This window comes from Globicephala melas, chromosome 17, assembly GCF_963455315.2.
Source record: "Globicephala melas chromosome 17, mGloMel1.2, whole genome shotgun sequence".
In the NCBI taxonomy this organism is placed as follows: Eukaryota; Metazoa; Chordata; class Mammalia; order Artiodactyla; family Delphinidae; genus Globicephala; species Globicephala melas.
This window is the reverse complement of record NC_083330.1, coordinates 18,720,706-18,733,602: the sequence shown is the minus strand read 5'-3', so window position 1 is coordinate 18,733,602 and position 12,897 is coordinate 18,720,706. Positions and strand designations below refer to the sequence as shown.

Genomic DNA, 12,897 nt, shown 5'->3' with positions numbered 1-12,897 from the left:
ATTGAGATTGACATATATACACTAATATGTACAAAATAGACAACTAATAAGAACCTGCTGTATAAAAAATAAATAAAATTAAAATTAAAAAACAGTTCTCTAAAAGACATGGAAATAGTTATAATAGTGGAAAATGGCTTATATAATTAGCATGATATAATGACACATGTCATTTTTAGGTAACGTGTCCTTATGTTGCTAAAATACATTCTAGACTTAGGTACGCTTTCTATCACAGTGAGCTATTTTGGATTTTAGCCAATCAATAAGTTTTAGAGGCTCTGTTAAAAATTTGTTAGAAGGGGTAAATACTCATTAATTTAATTATGTAATTAAATGATTATTTAAATTAATTTAAATTAATTTATTATTTAAATTCCAGAGCATTTGAGTATTATCTCAGTAGCTCTATATTACAGGACGATTTTTAGTATAGCATGAATATTTAAAAAAAAATCCTGGATTATTTATTCCTTCATCTCTGGTATTTCCAGTTTCCATGTCACTATCTCTGGTGTTGGTGATATCCTACCTTCCAGAACTTTTATTATTTTAATTCCCCTTTCTCACCTGTCTTTCATATTTATCTCATATATAATCTTACCTATTCTTCCATCCCTCCCTTTATTCAACACATATTTACTATCACTCAGCAATGTTCAGTCAACAAATATTTACTGAGTACTTCTTTGCATCAGGCACAGGGTTATAAATATAAGCAGGGTACATCCTTACCCTTCTAGGAATTCAGTTTTGGAAAGGGAAATAGACACGTATATATCGAATTGCAACAAAATTTCAATACTATAAATAGGCTTGAATAAAATCCTTTAGGAGCACAGAAGGAGTGGGGCAGGGGAATGAGCGCATCAGAGGAAGCTTTACAGAAAGACAGAGTCTGAGCGCACTCTTGAATTTGTCAGGAGGAGACAGGATGCACAGGCATTCCGGGCACAGAGGAAACTGAACTAGCAAAGAGGCACAGAGGCATGAGGAACACCACCATCTCTAAGAACAGTGTATATTTTAAGTGTGAACACAGATTCAAAGATACGCAAAGGAGTTGAGGCTATGGGGCATACTGGGCTAGACCTTTTGTAAGTTATTCAAGGTGGGCTTCAGCTTGCGAGCAGCCAGAAGTTCACAGAAGCTTTGGGCAGCTGAGTGACCACCAGAGATTTGTCTGAGGGAAAAGACAGACTGAATAACAGAGAGGAAGGCGGACTAAAGTAGAAATAAAGTAGGACTAGACGGTACAGTCCATTGCAGGGGAAGCTGCGGTACCCATCACGGGGACGGTGGAGGAGGGTGAGACCGCGAGCATCCGTTAGGATGAAACAGAAGACGTGGATTCAAAAGACATTTCTGAGACAGAATCTAGAGAATCTGGCAAGTAACTGTGTATTTATGTTTGTGCGTGAATTTTACGTGGAAGTGGGTAGGGGGAATGAGAGCAAGGCAGCAGCTGAGGATGTGCCCAGTTTTCTTTTTGTTTGTTTGTCTTCTGTTTAGAGAGGACTAAGCCGATGTCCATGACATCCAGGGAGAAAAGTAGGACCGTGGGCAAGGATGGAACAAAAGCAGCTCATTTGCTTTTTAGAAATCTTAAACTTGAAGTAACTGGGGAGTCAAATTACATGGAGAGGACCCAGTGGGCAGTAGGAAATAGGAAAACAATGCTCAAAGAGGACAGTTGGATGGAGTGTCAACTACAGAGCCATCAATATACGGATGGTATTTAAAGTCAAAGGAGTAGATAAAGTCCTGTAGGAAGGGAGAAGGCCGAAAGTGAAACCGTTGGGGCCAAAAGTAAAGTTTTAAGAGATGAACAGCAAACAAGAATATGCTGAAGAAATAACCAGAAAAATAAAAGAACCAAGTGATGGGGTCAAAACCCATGGAAAGCAAAGGCTTGAAGAAAACTAAGAGTGTGCTCAACAGGGTCAAATCTCTCACCTCATTGCAGCCTGTGGGTTTTATATTCCTACATCGATTTTACCGATGAGAAAAGCAATGCCCAAAATGATTGCTGACCGTCAGACTTCGCATACCAGTAAGCAGCAGAGACAACACGAGAACCTAGGTCCAGCGCCAGTGTTTTTTCCTCAAAAATCCATTGCCTCTTCAGTAACAGCTTCATTTGATGACCTAAAAGCCCCAGTTTTCAATGTATCCTAAGTTAAATGCTGGTAATCTCTCTCCTTAAGTTCACTGGTTTCTATCATTAACAACTCGTTTCTCCCCTTCCTGATTCTGCCACAGGGCTTTGCTTCCATCAACCTATTCTGCTTCTAGTTTCCTACAACCAGCCTGCCACTTACTCCATGTGTGTTGGTTCCTCTTCTTCTAACTGAGAAATGGCCTCCACTCTTGGCCACAATTTGTGGTCCTGATCACCTTCCAGGAACAACATAAACCTCATCTTCCCCACTGATCAACTCTCTCGCTTAGGAATATTCCTAAATTATTCTCCATTATTCTGTGCTCCCCTGGCATTATTCATACATGTGAACAAAGAACTCTGTGTCCTTGCTCACTTGAAAATTTTCAAATATGTCTATTCTTTCTTCTCAATCAGCCTATAAGCTCTTCAAGGGAAGAGGTGACCTTGCAGAAGCCATTTTTAACCCTATTAAATGAGCATTAGAGTACGGGTAGCATTGTGATGTTAATAAACGTGGATGTGACTTGGCTGCCGGAGTTCAAGCACAAAGAGTACACTAAAATAAGCACCAAATGTAAATAAGGTAACTGGCTATGCAAATTTTTAACATAATATGACACATAGAGTGTAAGTGGCCAAAAGTGGTGGCACTTATCATAGGGCATTGCAGATTTTATAGGAAGTGGCTCTTTAGTTAGTTTTTAATTTTGTTTTATCAAAATAAATACACTTTAAACAACTATTTGAACAAATTTTGTTTTCACGGGTTGATCTACATCTGTACTTCCATTATTAATATGTAAGATATAAACCAACAGTATTTCAAATAAAACAGTATTGTTCATTTAGACTTTCCCATAAATATGTTTTCTAGAAAATGTGTTCCAGTACTACCACTGGGAAATAAACTCCTCTGCAGCCCAGTTATTGGCCAGGACATAGTTCCAGTACTAACAGTATCTAAGGGCAACACAACATAAACCCTGGCTGGTTTCTGAATCTCCATTTCAAGGACAGAATGAAACCAGTGAAACTAAAAAGAAACTCATATAAACATCTTAGACCAGACATCATACAATAGGCAGTTATTTTCTTTGGAAGTCAGACATGAAAACAAATCACAGAATGTTCTTTCATTATTCCCATATTACTTAAAACACACACAAATATTCTCAGATTTCTTTTTGCGGGTTTAAACTCTCAAGTTCTTCCTTATTTTAAATAAAAAGCAACTGAATACCTATCCACATGGAATAAGCATACAGTGGCCTACTTGGAAAAGCTCCATAACTGGCTCTCTCTGTTTGAAAGCTCACAGATGAAGAAGTCATAGAATTTTGTACTTTGAACAAACACTTTAAAATACACAAAAATCAGAAATGTGAGACATTAGAGATGTCATATCGTGCACAGAATTTTGAAAAGAGCGAACAAGTTCGTCAGATATTCTATTTAAACAGTATAAGGAGACATAAAATTGGTTATATGTCTTAGTAACATGTACTGGGACCTTGTAATTGCAATACGCCTGATAATGAGCTAAACTTTACACAGGTCATCTCATTCCTCACATAATCCTCACAACAACCCTCTGAGGTGAGTGCATGTGCTAGACATGAAGAAACTGAAGTAGAGGGAAATTTATAAGTTGCCTACAGTCACCTAGCTAGTATCAGTGCCAGAATTTAAACCCTGATGGCCTGATGTTTGGGCCCTGATTCTTAATCTCTGATGAGTTCTCTTGAGTGCTACCTACTTTCTTTAGGGTAAAATATTTTGCTAGAAAAAGTTAAAATAATATAATGAAATATTCTGTAATGGGTAATGTTACCTTAGAATTTCCATGTTTCATGAAAGTTACCTAAATAGAGAATACCTATCAAAACTAATGTAAGTGCAAAAACAAAAGTAAAAACCAGAATGTGTTCAAATTAACTGTACCCTGCAATGTGTCCAAAGGAGAAATGTTAGCACCACTGTTCCTTAAGTTTCCGGTCACCAATGATTATTATCAGCCTTTGCTAGTGCATTCCTAATTCATGCAAGTAGTATAGATTTTTGAATTTTTTTCTGCATATTTAGGGTATGAAGTATGCTAATATTAATGAGTTATAGTCTTACAAGAGTAATAACTAATAGTCTTTAAAAAGTAATTTTGTTTCCCCAACTTGCTAATTTACTCTGAGTGAATATAAGGTTATTATGGATAAGTCACATATTTTTATTTAATCCTTCACCCAGGCTTATTTTCACACGTCAAAGTTCACAAACAAATCCAGAAGAAGAAAAAAAAGCCATTGCCAAAGTATTCCTTAACAAAAAGCAACCACAGAAATGTACACTTTACAATATGTCATTTACATACTTCTAAGAAACAATGGACCATTAGAAATGATATAGTTTGCAAGGCAGAAATAGAGATACAGATGGAGAGAACAAACGTATGGACACCAAAGGGGGTAAATTAGGGGGTGGTGTGGTGGTGGTGTGATGAACTGGGAGATTGGGATTGATATATATACACTAATATGTATAAAATGGATAATTAATAACAACCTGCTGTATAAAAAAATAATAAAATAAAATTCAAAAAAAAATGTAGGGAAAAAAGGTAATAGGGGGGCATTAGACAGTTAATAAAAATACTCTTTTGTAGAAAAAAAAAGAAATGACATATATCTATATCTATCTACCTATCTATCCATATATGTATATCAGCCATCTGGAAAGCATCTTCAAATTACTGATCCTTGATTTTTTTCAGATCCACCATTCATAAGAAGATTCCATCGGTTAGGAATTAGGAAACAATTATTCTAAGTCACTTAAAAGCAAATACACCAACCATCAGCACTTTCAGGATAGGAATCTTTCTCCTAAGAGTAGAATTTAAAGTACTTAGTAGGAACATTAGACCTAAAGGTATTTACTTCTACTCTGAAATTCAAAGAGCTCTTAGAATGAAAGGAGCACTAATAAAAGAGTATGCGGAAGAAGAGACTCTTGAAGAAAATCTTTTTTTTTTTTTGAAATTTTATAGAGGACGAATAGTAAAAGGTTAAATACTAGCATGATGGAATTTAACCACGGAAGCTAAAAGCATTATTAAACATTTCTATGTACATACCATTTGAAAATTTTTCTTACCATATACTCCATATTAGAGGCTGCTGGATACACCTGACTTCGTAACTTATTATGAAGGTCCAGGATACTCTGCATGTCATTGTCCGTGATGGCCCTTTTCCCTCTTTGCTTTGCCATCCACCACTCACCATCCTCATCCATGTACTTTTCCAAAAGTTTGTCCAATAAAGTGGCATTAGGAACCACCATGGCTGGAATTGCTCTGGCCATGAATAGCACTGTGGTTACTCTGAGCCACTCCCGCGCAGTACACTTCATAATGAATGATCTCAGGATGTCCCCGGGAAAAGCTCCAAGAAAGGTTCTTCCACTCCGTCTGGCTATAAGGACATGCAGTGTAATTAGGGTGAAAATCCCAGCAGATATTAATTTTCTAATAACAAAACTAATCCAACAGTTACAAAGGGATGGAGCCAGTTTGATTTGTTTATACAATGCCAGCAAATGGACATGCACTTTTTGAAATAAATTTTCTCCCATCCATTTTTCCTCCAGAGGACTTTTCACAATTGTTTCCACAAAATAGACAGCAACATTTTCCAAGATAATGTGCATGACGCCAAAAATAAATGGCAAAAGTAACCGAGAGGAGCCAAAGCTTGAAAATAATTTCTGAATTACAAAGCTTTAAATGGCTAGATATTACATACAGCCTGCAAAGGGTATGATGTCCCTAGAATGTTTTATCAATCAATCCAGAGCTTCACGTTTCTCTCTCTGTTTTAAGGTATTATCTCAAGTGTCCCATCTCTGGTTCAGAATGTCAACGAAATTATGAAATTGAGGGTGAATGTTGTAAAGAGGTACAAACTGTTATTCACACATATATCCATGGGTACTTCTAGAGGGACCCCTGAATTAATGCGAGTGAATAGTTACGGTCGCTGGGGGAAGTCTCTTCTTATACAGCCACAGGTCAAGAAGAAAATCTTTATTTCCTAGAAAGTGTGTGCCTAACCTGTGGTCCGCACCCGATAAAGCCAACAGTACGCGGGCAGCTTCACAGCCTCTCCTCCCACCCGCCGCAGGCGCGCACTGTTCACTTAACCTAAACCAAAGGGCGCGACGGGAGGAGGTGAAACTCACAAACTCAGAAGGAGCTCCCACAAATCTCTACCGTGGCTGCTTTCCGAGCAGCCCACCCACCCTCAGTGACCGACCATTCTCTGCACGTTGATTTTTTATTTTTTTTAAGTAGAGTTTAAGAAGCCAAAAGTAGATTGGAGAAGGCGGTGCGGTTTTAGAAATGCCCTTACCTCTCCAGCGTGAAGTTCCCTACGAGAGCTGAGCCGAACAAGACGGCCGGCTTCCCGCAGCCCGCACGCACGACTGCACATAGACAGCCCGGTTCGGGCAGGACCCGGGCACGGCGCGTCCTCGGGCGACGGGGGCGCTGCCTGCAGGGGGACGTGGGCCCTGGCCTCCGCGGCTCCTCCCTGGACCTGGAAGGAGGAGCAGGCAAAAAGTGCTCCAAAGTTAAGAGCCCGAGGCTGGGGCGGAACAGCGGCTGCCCGGTTAGCTCTCCAGGGTGGGCGCCCGAGCTTCTCGGAGCCTTATCAGTCGGCGCGAGGGGCGGGGACCCGGGCCGGGCTGGGCGGCGAAGGCTGGAGAAGACCTCGCTCCCCCGCTCGGTGCAGCCGCCCCGCGCAGAGCCAGGCGCCCAGCGCTTCCGCCGCTTCCTCGAGCTCCCGGGCATTTATTGCGGTCCTAGCGCGCGCGCACGTGACGTGAGCTCCCCCTCCTCGCCCACCCCACCTCTGCCCGGCCCTGGACGGGGGCCCGCGGCGGGAGCGACAAGAGGCCGCCCTGCTTCTCCCCACGCCCCTCACCCCTCGGCCCAGCGAAGCCGGGACACTTGGCCTTTGTGCGTGTGCTTTGGGCTTCAGGGACCCGGGCGTGGAAGGTCTGGACCCTGTGGGAGGCGTATGCAAGCAGGCCCCCAAGTCCTTCCGCCCCTCACAGCTCCCCTGCTTTCAGAGGTCCTTCTCCTAGTTCCTTCCTGACTCGATGCTAAAATGGCTCTAACAACCCTTACAGAAAAGGAGCTGCCCCCTAGAGGGCCTGCGGAGAGGGTGGAGGTGGGGTTAACACGTTGGGTTTTGGAGATTTAGAAGGAGAACTGGGGCGGGAAGAGGGGACTGGGGAGAAGGTAGCCTGGGGAGCAGAAGTCTTTTCCTTTTATTTTCTCCAGGGCATCACTTCCATTATCAAGACCCATTGTCTAGAATTGGGAAGTTGTTCTTTTTGGCTCCGTTAAAACCTTGATGATGATGACCAAATGGGGAAGAGGTTTCATAGAATGGTGGGTGATCTGTGACTCAGGATTACCTGACAGTTGAGAGCTCCACTTCATGCATAAAATGCGTTGCATTCGGGTCCTAAGGTGACCACAGAACTTTTTTTTTTCCTAATGATGTAATCATTTATGGAGTTGATATGAAGGGTAGCCTCAGTTAATTTATCAGCACTACCTTGACAGGAATTCAAAATCCAAACCTAGAACTGATAGTGAACTGAGTCAGTTTCGCTGTTGTTCATGCTATACTTGGAAGTAGGAAAATTACTCATTTTAAATTCACAAAGGCTCACCCTATTTAATGTGGTGCTCTTCTACAGGTATGTTTTTTATTAAGCATTTATTTAATTTACTTACCTTTGCTTCCCTTCTGTAGTGAGCCATGAACTCAATTTCTTTTTCTCTAAATGCTAGCGTCTATGGCCTATGGTCAAAGAAAGTAAAACATTCTGATAGTAATTCCCAAATCATCCCAAGTTGCAACCTGTCTCTTTCCACACCACCCGTTTACACTTTATCAGATCAAAAAATTCAAATCTAAGCCCCTGGTGAATGTGAGACCTTCCTTCATCTCACAATACAGAAAAGAGACAAAAGGGAAACATGACCTATCAGAAGGGCACAGAAAGTGAAGTTTTGGTGCACGTACCACTTTCATAGAAGGTGTAATTTTGCAATTTTGTAGCAGCTTAAGCACAAAAAATGACTGACATTTGCACTTTTCAGAGTTACTTATAACTCTCATGCATTGGTTTTCCTTCCTGGAAACTGATGGAAGACCCCAAAGTATGTGGTAAAAGAACTGTCATTTGTCACATCGGATGAAGAACACGTTTATATACTGAAATTTTAATGTGGTATTGAAAAGTATACTGAGTATCAAATAAAAAAACAGTTAAAAGTAATAACATTACTTGTAACATGTTCAAAGAGAATTTAAGTTGTGAAGAAGGGAATTGAGATGCTAAGAAATGAAAAATGCACTGACTCTTGAATGTTTCTATCATAAACCTTTCCACACAATATACAAATCAGACACCTAAAGGCTTACATTAAAGAAAATTAGATTTGGTTTTAAGGTTTTAATTCCAAAACTTTCTCCAGGTAAGGAAAAAAAAAAAGTTTGTATTCCTTGTCTCAGTGTTTCTGTCGGCTTCCAATTTGGTACTGCAGGTCATATTTTTATATAAAAGAATTAAACATTCACAATATTAACACTTCAATAATACATCGTGTCATGTCTGATTTAATATATATGCTGAAAATGTCATCTTCAAGAGTAATCAAACACAATATCCTGGTATACTCAAAGATGATAGTGTTCACTTTTTAATTTGTTGTTGAGAAATCTGTGTGTAGACAGAAGAAAATGTCACAGAATTCATGTAAAAGGGGCACTCTGGTTTGTGGCTAAGGCTGTTACTTATAAAGCCACAGTCGCTTTTAGCATTACTACTTTCTTGTGGCAGACACTGTTGGTTGCCTAACTCAAAACCAGACTCCCACCCCCTTTCTTCCAAGCCCATAGCCTCCAATTTACTGGGGGTGTTTGCCCTCTCACATCCTCTCAAACTGGCATCCTTAGGAGGTGAATGTTGATTGGTCAAAGGCAATCATCACACTCCATCTATGCTACCAGTAATTGACTTAGCATGGGCTTGCCTTGCAACCTTGGCTACTGAAAAAAAGGAAGAAATCTGCTTGGGGGTGAAGAGAAGGTTGGCAAGGTTTTCTTTTGTGATAAAAAGATGCAAAAAGAGGAAATGTCCCTTCAGGCACTGATGTATCAGTTTGTGAAATTGAAAGATGCACCTGTTGTTGTGCAAAGAGGGACAAGCCTAAGACAGACTTATCACCTTGGCTGAGCAGAAAGGCAGATAGTGCCTGAGTCTCCCTGACACTGAACAATCATTGAACACCTAGCCTCTGTTTTTCTAGCCATAAAAAGCAGTAAATGTATTGTTTAAGCCACACTGACTTGGGAATTCAGTTACTTGCAGCTTAAAGCATTCTAATAGATACATTTCTACAAAGAAGATACTTTCCTCTGGCAATGTCATGTTTTCTCCATGCTACTGCTGCTATTATGTTCTGCTCATGTGCATACTTAGGAATTATCTTTAAGTATATTCTTATGTGTTTTTTCTATCCCCATGATTGCAAACTCGGGTATATATTCATCTCTGGGTATTTCACCCACTGTATAGTTTCATGACCCCAAACCTCAATCTCAAACTGAGGCACACTGGGCTTCCCTGGTGGCGCAGTGGTTGAGAGTCCGCCTGCCGATGCAGGGGACACGGGTTCCTGCCCCGGTCCGGGAAGATCCCACGTGCCGCGGAGCGGCTGGGCCCGTGAGCCATGGCCGCTGAGCCTGCGCGTCCGGAGCCTGTGTGCCACAACGGGAGAGGCCACAACAGTGAGAGGCCCGCGTACCGCAAAAAAACAAAAACTGAGGCACACTGACTGTTCTATCACCATATTGTTAGTAAATCCATCTTCCACTGGAGGATGTAAGAATAGAATTTGTGTTATGTTTCGTGAGGTGGAATCAGTGTAGTACAATGTTTTAAAGCATGTAATTTTAAATTAAGATGCCCGAGTTAGTTTCATGACGTGTCACTAGCCCTTGGACCTTGATTATGCTACTTGGCCTCTACCAGCCCTGGATCCTTTTCCCTTTAAAGAAAATAATAACTGTAGCTATCTCACTTTTTCACTTTGTGTATTAAGATTAGTTAATACATGGAAGCACTTAAAACAGATAAACAGAAAGTACCCAATAAGAGTTAAATATTATTATTATGAGAACTAAAGTAGAGGATTTATAGTTGCTATTTTATAAACTCAATGGGCTTTAATCAAAGTATTGTGCAGTATAAGAGTTTAATTTTTAAGTAGAAGATAGAAATAACTGGCCATACACGTGATAAAAACAATCTATAATGTTTCTTGCAGTGCTTAGTGAATTTTCCTCTCACAGCTGTTCTGTTTACAGTAGAACACAGTTTCCATTTTTCTCCAAAGCAGCCATTTGTCTCTACCTCAAGATAGTCACATATAAGTCCTTCTACTCTAACTACAAGTGTTCAATCATTATAACCTTATTTTTGAAATGTAACATACATGCATTAAAGTGCAAAAATCTTAAGTGTACAGCTCAATGAAATTTTACAAAGTTAACACACTGTGTGAAAACCACTGGGATCCAGATAGAGAACATAACCATCTTCTAGAAGTTTCCTTTGTGCCTCCTTCTTGGTGCATTCTCCCCAAAGGTAAGTAATATTCTAATTTCTTACCCAAAATTGGTTTTAATCTTTATGTGCATGGAATCATACAGGAGACAATTTCATTGTCTGGCTTCTTTTTTTTTTTTTTTTTTTTTTTGCGGTACGCGGGCCTCTCACTGTTGTGGTCTCTCCCGTTGCGGAGCACAGGCTCCAGACGCGCAGGCTCAGCGGCCATGGCTCACGGGCCCAGCCGCTCCGCGGCATGTGGGATCTTCCCGGACCGGGGCACGAACCCATCGGCAGGCGGACTCTCAACCACTGTGCCACCAGGGAAGCCCCCATTGTCTGGCTTCTTTTGGATCTTGTTTCTTTCATTCAATATATCCGCAAGATTCATCCATGTTGTTGTACATAGCAATACTTTGTTCTTTTACTTATTTTTTATGAGCCTTCTACAATTTTTCTACCCATTCTGTTGTTGAATTTTAATAGTCCTGTTTAGGACTTAATGCTGCTAAGGACATTCCTGTACATGCCTTTTTGTACACATATTCACACCTTTTTTATTGGCTGTATAGCTTGGAGTAGAACTTCTGGGTACTAACATATACTTATGTACAATTTAAGTAGGTAAATTGAGTTGTATACATTTTTCTTATTGAATTGTAAGAATCTTTTGTAAGTGTTGTGAACATGTCCTTTTTAAATGTAAAGTATATTATAAATTTCTTATTCATTTCATTTTTTTGCCTTTTCACTCTGTTAATCATGTCTCTTGATGACCAGAATGTCCTAATTTTAATGAAGTTCAATTTTTCAATCTTTTCCTTTATGGTTAGTGATGTGTAAGACCTGTTGGATAAATATTTGCCTATCCCAAAGTCATGAAGAAAAATCTCCTATGTTATCTTCTAGCTTTATTATTTTATGTTTTACTGTAAGGTCTTTGATCCATCTGGAATGGGTTTTTATGTTATGACAAGGGAGTAATTGAGTTTTTATAGAAAGATTTCAGAGATTATATTAAAAGCTTGCATATCTTATAAGCATCACTATAAACTCTTCGTGAATTTGTTCTGGAAAAGAGGTAAATTTCAGAATTAAGGGATAGAAAAATGTCTTTGTTCTTTAATCTAGAGTTACGATGCTTTAATCAGATTATTTAGAGATGCAAGTGCTGAGATCCATGTTGATGCCATAACCTGAAAATTCCTTAATCTGTCCCCTGATGTAAAGGAAAGTAATTATTTTAAGCTTCTTTTTAGATTTGCAGAGGACCTATTTTGTCATCCATTTGAAGTTTGACTGATCTGCAGTCACTAAATGCAATGATTCATTTTTAAGTTATCTACTACCACCAATACTGCTTCTACGCGTTTGAAAAAAACATGTTCAATAATTTCTGTGCACGCTTCTGTGCCTTTCTTGGTAAAGTTCTCACTGGTTGAAGTTTCTTCCATTCATTCTCTTCTGAATATTCACACTCTAACCATTCTCCACAAAGAAAATCACTGATCCAGTCAACCATTTTCTCTATTTTATTTTCCTCTAAATCTTATCAATTTCTATTATATAAATTATGGCTAGTCCTATATTTTCTTAGCTCTCCAACAATGCTAAAACCTCCTTGAGAAAACAGATCATGTTCATGTGACCTCTGTATTACTTACAATATATGTTAAATGAACAATTGAATTTGGATTTTTGAAATATTCTTATTGACCAGAAAAGTACACACATGTCTCTGGATGTACAAGCTTGTAGGCAGGAACACAAGAATACACAATGCAAACAAAACTCCACATCATGCTGGAGATGACTTTCACCTAGAGATTTTTCTTTTTTTTTTTGCGGTACGCGGGACTCTCACTGTTGTGGCCTCTCCCGTTGCGGAGCACAGGCTCCGGACACACAGGCTCAGCGGCCATGGCTCGCGGGCCCAGCCGCTCCGCGGCACGTGGGATCTTCCCGGACCGGGGCACGAACCCATGTCCCCTGCATCGGCAGGCGGACTCTCAACCACTGCGCCACCAGGGAATACCCTGCATGTCTTTTTA

The 12,897-nt window shown here is 40.0% G+C and overlaps 1 protein-coding gene across 1 annotated transcript in view; it reads right to left on the bottom strand.

Moving 5' to 3' along the window:
• The window catches only part of CRISPLD1 (cysteine rich secretory protein LCCL domain containing 1), a 43,935-nt gene extending 36,954 nt beyond the window's left edge, over window positions 1–6,981 (bottom strand). Inside the window, exons 1-2 of the mRNA XM_030859816.2 lie at window positions 6,568–6,981; window positions 5,312–5,631 (exon numbers count right to left, since the gene is read on the bottom strand). Of these exons, the coding sequence (XP_030715676.1) occupies window positions 5,312–5,569 (258 nt within the window). The 5' untranslated portion in view covers window positions 5,570–5,631; window positions 6,568–6,981. The remainder of the gene's footprint in view (window positions 1–5,311; window positions 5,632–6,567) is intronic.
• Between the last annotated feature and the right edge of the window lie 5,916 nt (window positions 6,982–12,897).